The sequence below is a fragment of the Lepisma saccharinum genome, chromosome 1, assembly GCF_977018435.1.
Source record: "Lepisma saccharinum chromosome 1, izLepSacc3.1, whole genome shotgun sequence".
Taxonomy (NCBI): Eukaryota; Metazoa; Arthropoda; class Insecta; order Zygentoma; family Lepismatidae; genus Lepisma; species Lepisma saccharinum.
In genome coordinates this window covers 89,148,007-89,154,123 of record NC_139229.1, presented here as the reverse complement: position 1 = coordinate 89,154,123, position 6,117 = coordinate 89,148,007, and the positions used below count along the sequence as shown (strand labels likewise).

The 6,117-nt window shown below is 35.8% G+C and overlaps 1 protein-coding gene across 4 annotated transcripts in view; it reads right to left on the bottom strand.

Annotated features, from left to right (window-relative positions):
- LOC145997442 (rhotekin-like) overlaps nt 1-6,117 on the bottom strand; it is a 286,448-nt gene that overhangs the window by 2,020 nt on the left and 278,311 nt on the right. For all 4 annotated transcript variants that reach the window (XM_083134510.1, XM_083134490.1, XM_083134501.1 and 1 more), the window contains exons 6-8: nt 5,099-5,349; nt 2,878-3,035; nt 881-993 (exon numbers count right to left, since the gene is read on the bottom strand). In XM_083134510.1, the coding sequence (XP_082990636.1) occupies nt 881-993; nt 2,878-3,035; nt 5,099-5,349 (522 nt within the window). The remainder of the gene's footprint in view (nt 1-880; nt 994-2,877; nt 3,036-5,098; nt 5,350-6,117) is intronic.

Sequence of the window (6,117 nt, the reverse complement as noted above, 5' to 3'; positions counted from 1 at the left end):
TCCGCCCTTCTGGCACCATTTCAACCCTATTCCTGTGCTATATATATATATATGCATGATTTCACTTTAGTTATTATGTAAACTACCAGAATACATTTACATTGGCAACAGAACACACTCATATAATTCATAGCATAGAAGTAGACAACACTGAGAAGAATGAGAGTGTGGTGGGTAATATCCAGGAGTTACAGAGTTGGTACATTTCTTCCATGATAATTTGAACACTTCTCACAATGTGCAAATCTTTCAATAAATTTCTGAATTCAATTGATGTCAGATCCTCAAAATGGCTAATTGCAAGATTAATTGATTGATTTGCTTTATTTTACTTCGCTTTTTGTGCCATTTTCGCTAATTTGCGTAGATGGGGATGAGTGATGAAATAGATGAATGAACACTTACAAACATCCATGCCCAGACCAGAATTCGAACCCGGGACCCCTGGCATCGTAGCACGAAGTGCTAACCACTCTGCCACAGGGGCCGCACTACTTGCAAGAGGATAGTGCCATGTATCATATTTCATATGAAAGCATGACTGCAATCCAAAGACCTTTTCTAGGGTCTCCCGGATGGCAAAGAGGTATCATCATTGCCTTGTAATCAAGGGGTCCCAGCTTCAAAACCTGATGGAGTCACATAGTTGTTCAGATCCCACTTTAAACTGTAGGTCCAGTACCGATTAACCTTTTGTGCATAAAGGCTTTTTTTCTGTATTTTTTTGAAGGGTTTGTGACTGCTAAGATCTCCTGACTTTACTGTGGGGTGTCATAAAAAGGAGCCATATATATGCTAACAAGCCACCTATTAATATACACATGAAATGTGCTCAAGTACATAAAGGAATGCAATTTTGATTTCCCACTTCCACCCTTACCTATTAATGGCGTCTCATCATAGAGAGACCCCTGACGACTTTGACGACTGAAGGAATGCCTTGTGGTCCCTGGTGACTGGATTTCCATTATTTTCTCTGCTGCTTGCTGCCACCTATGATATAAGAACATGAAAATAGAAAACTGTCTACTTTGTTTTAAAATTACAAGCTTTATAGATACCTTTGATGAGACTTATCTTTGTTAAAAATCAGAGTCCAGTCCTGTTCAAAAACTAACCTACCTTTTTTGTATGATAAATTTCAAGTATTTTCTTTCATCTGGGTGTTCATTGAATAGCATAGTCAGATCTAGGACACACCTGGCACTACCCTCTGCCACAACCAATGTTGCCAGTATACCTTGTAATTTAAAAACATAATTAACCCCATAAATTATAAAGCATAAAAATTTATCATTCTTTTCACATTTAAATATCCACAGACTATCGATACACATTGAAAATTTTTGCAAGCGACTCCACAGCTGCTTTTTATCCATGATTGTTTTTACTTTGTACAGTAATTTTTTCCGCATACTGAACGTTCATGTACAGCATGATTTTCTTGTTTAATGTTTAAAAAATGTTCACATAGACATGTGTAAGTTTCATGTCTGTATCGCTTTTTGACGAAAGTTATGTACATTCAAAATCTCTGGAAACTGCTATTCCATCCAAAATATAACAACCTTCAACTGTCTACAACAAATAATCCTTATTCTATGTTTTTAAAAACTTTTCCAATAATTTGAAAAGCCCACATTTTCAAATTGATATTGATTAAAAATTTAAAAATAAACCATCTTTTAATAAATATTCAACACTTGCATTAATTTGAGAATGTCACACCATCATATATGTTATGTTAAAAAAAATGAAAAAAGAACAAAAATGACCGAACTGAAATATCATGTGTAGTTTTGGAGATTTGATATGTTCGTTGCTTTCACATGGTTCTTCTATGCAGGAGTAGAAAAAATTACAGAGTACCCAGTCACTATGGCACCTGAAAATTTACACCTGCTGCCAAAATTTCTAAAAGAAATGTAAATTTAATCTATGTTTGTTTTCTTTATCACATGTATTATTAAATCAGAATAATAAACATGCCATTGTGAAAGTTTTGCACTATTGCTAGCTGAATTTTAAAATCTGAAGCAATTTGGTCAAATCAGCCATATATTAGTTATTCATGCTGTTACTCTGCTGCAGTAATTAATTACTTTTAATCCAGTCTTATATTAATTAATAAATTAAATGTTGTAAGGTTACATTTCAAAATGTGTAGCTTTATCTTAGCTGGATTCATGGCTTTCTTGGCCCATATTTGGAAAAAAAAACTGACTCCTGAGAAATATGGGCTGGTGCCTGAATTACTGTATTTGCCAGCATATAAGAACACATTTTTCAGGGAAAAAAAATATCACTGAATTTATGATTTATTTACGGTATTTCTAATACAAAGTAATATGTAGGTCTACTTTCAACATTTAACTTACCGGTACTTTAGTATTATACAGACTACCTCATTTCAGACTGTCTGTTGTAGCATCCAAAATGACATTCCACAACATGAACTATAATTTTACGTAGTTAGGTTAGGATTGCTAGGTTTGGTATCAATAGTTATTACAATGTGTTCTTTCGCTTTCCCAGAAAACAGACGGTCTGAAATGAGGTAGTCCGTATCATACTAAAGTACCAACTTACCTAATCTAACTAGAAAATAATATTTTTTTATCTTGTTCGTCACACACTGCAAGGAATCAAGAAAGAAATAGTTCAACTCAACAGAAAATTTCCAGAAATGAAGGTAATCAAAAACTGAGTATCAGCATACAAGATGCACCTTGTTTTTCAGGCCTTTTTTAAAGGAAAGAAGTGCATCTTATACGCTGGCAAATATGGTATTTTTAGTTTTGTCTACCCTCTGCTTCTACATATATGTGCCAACCATCAGCTAAAGGTCAAAAGTGCACAATATTGAAAGCAATTTACCTGAGATGATCTTTAACGTGCTGTACCAACTTTCGGATCCATTTCTGCTGCTCTTCGCCTGTTGTTGTCCGAATAATGGTTAAATCCTCTTTTCCTTCGCATAGATTCGACAACGTAATTTGCTTTGATATTGCATCTCCAGGCCTAATAACGGTGTCCTGTAAGGAAAGTAATGTTAAAAATAAATAAGACCACTCATAATACATAAATTTACTTTACAATTGATGTTTTGAGTTTGAAATTTCACTATTGTATGATTATAATAAACAATGTTATTATTTTTTAATGAAAATATTAATTTTAGTTCATTTCTAAATGTGAATTTAATTTCTGATATCAGAATATGGTTCAGTTGTATATTGGCCTGTGTTAGAAGAAGTAACTATGAACCAACCCAATATTAAGAATTATTATATATAAAAAAAAAAAAAAAAAAAAAAAAAAAAAAAAAAATCTGTACAGAAAGCTTCCTAGCATTTAGGAAAATTATTTTTATCCAGATTGATTTTGCAACTACCCCATGAACATACAAACACTAGCTTCGTCACTGTGAAGCACTTTTCATTCCAATGGAAGTGCCACACTGTAATTGTTCGAGACAACCATTCATAATGCTCAACTCTTCGTGATTGTATCCAATGAAAATCATGTGCAACGGCACGTGAACTTCTAACCCTAGATATCAGTGTGATCTCTATTGGATACTGACCCGTTAGAGGCATTTTAATTCTTTTTTTCAGACACCTTGAAAAGGAGGAAATGGGTACAAGCATTCATTAATAACTTTTTACTGATTAAAGATATAATCAAATCAGGCTAGAATTTCACATATCACATCACCCCTTCCCATTTAAAAATTTTGAGTGAATTCAATATGGCGGACCTCCCCTGAAACACACCAGTATGGTTCCCCCTAGGCCTAACTTGTTTCTACATGACTGTATGTACTCTGCCTAACTCTTTACATTTTACAGAGGGGTGTTAAGGGACTTTTGAATCACCCTGTATGTAAAATAATATGTGGTTGACATGGTGCAGAGAGTTCTTTTATTAAGTCAAAATGCTTGTCAACTGAAAAACTTTGCTCCACATCAATGTTGCCATGACATATGGTCAAACATGCCATGAACAAACCTTGAAGGCAGTGGTGGATCCAGAAGTTACAGTTGGGAGAGGTGAATTTCAGTCGGGTATCTCCTCACCGAACTTTTCTAACCTACACATGCACCGTTTTATGTAAACAGTTTATCGTACTGTGAAAAGGAAGCAAGCTGACTTCATGTTCTAGAGATTTAGAGTATTGTTTCACAAAAATAGCTGTCCAGGGCTGGAATAGATGGTTATTATTGTGTGAAAAGAAAATGTGAGTAACAATTTATTGAACATGTTTATTTTTCTGGAGCGTAAATATTTATTTCTTGAACTTGTTTGGATGGGTAATCAGGGGGATAGACCTATTATCTCGGGTTCGATCCCATTTTGATGCACATTGCACCGTTGTTAGGGTTCAAATTTAAACTGTAGCTTCAGTTGCGATTGGCCTATGCCAGGATCAAGTTGATTAAATCAAACTTTGAAAAATATTTTCAACATTAAACATGTGATAAAAGAACATTTGAGCCTTCAAAAACATTAGGCAAAATAATATATCCAAAACCTGCCAGTTGGGATCCTGCTTGAAAGGTTACATATCTCTTGGGGGTTCCTTTAGAAAATTTCTGCCCAATACTCGTCAATGCACTTTTTGCCATGAATATTTTCCAACATTTACAAATCCCATTCTATGGACCGTTCATCTAGCTTTATGTATGGAAACAACATTAGGGAGGCTCTTAGCAATGTTCAAAAAAAAAAAAAAAAAAGGATAGAACTGAAAATAAAGTACAAAGGACGACCATTAGTAGTCACAGTTTCAATGTACAGTCCTTTACAAAAACTACATTTGGACACACTGAAGTAACTTTTTTTTCAAGAGGCTAATGCTGGATAGTTTTGTTTAAATACACTACTGATCAGTACCACTAAAAATATTATTAATATCAATGGAACAGCTCTTGCAATCCATCCAAAAAAAAATCTATGTGCTCCAAACAGATGCAAGTTATGCAGGCCATGATGCTTCGAAAGATAAAGACTTTTTTGCAAGTCATTTTTGTTGCAGGTCCAAGCAGCACTATTCTGAAAAGTTGGTTCCGAGTTAATCTACATTTCTATAACGTACCCTGTCAACTACAATGGACCTGACTGGGTCGTGCCCTTGATCATAGTGGTCTCGCTTTTCCCACATGTCGAGCCGGAAAGCTTGAAGCTGCCCCCACATGCTGGTCCAGTGAGCAGGGATGTGACCGTCGTCGGATGCTTCCTGCAGGAGGAAGATATCTCCGGAGCAGCTCTCCTGGGAGACACAATCTGGCTGAGCAGCAAGACGACAGCAGAAGTGACCGAACAACGGAAGCTGATGACTTCGGTTCTCTGAAAGCAGCAACAAGAAAATTAACAAACTTCAGCTTTGCATTCAATTTGTAGATGAACCCATCATAACATAACTATCATTAAATAAGCACAAAATGTTAATCCAACATTAGCATCGGTGCTTATCATAAATCAGTATTACATAAGTTAAGGGGAAAAAAATAAAATAAAATGGTTGTCAATTTGCTGTTCAGAAATCAAATTACTTTGGTTTTTTTTAATCATCTATGGATTGAAATCCTTTCACGAGTAATGCATAACTCTTGCTCTTGAAAAGTAAAAAAGCACTGTTAGGGACATACTCATTGCCTGCAAACAGGGTTACACATATTCATCCGAAACAATCATGTAAGATTTGTAATTTCCAATTGATGTCGCAGAAATTAACGATACGTTCCACCATAATAATAGATTACAGCTATCAGCAAAACATTATGAGCAACAACTGTCAGTTGTAGTATTTCTAACATAAGGTAAAAAGGTAAAGTTCTCATGCACCTTGCTACGAAAGCACATTTAGGGGATGTGGGGGTAGGGCCCAACACGTTCTCAACCTTGGCCATTTTGGAGGTGATGTGATCAGCACCATGCTTCAGTCACCTTTACCCCCTAGGGTTGTCCTCTGGTACCCAATGATTTGGTGCTGGGTGAACCCAGAGCTGCTTTATGCAGGGACAAGGCTGGAAAAATTCTGACCTTAGATCATCCACCTCTGGTCTCCCGTGTGGCAGTCAGATACTCTACCAACTAGACCACTGTGGTTCCCAA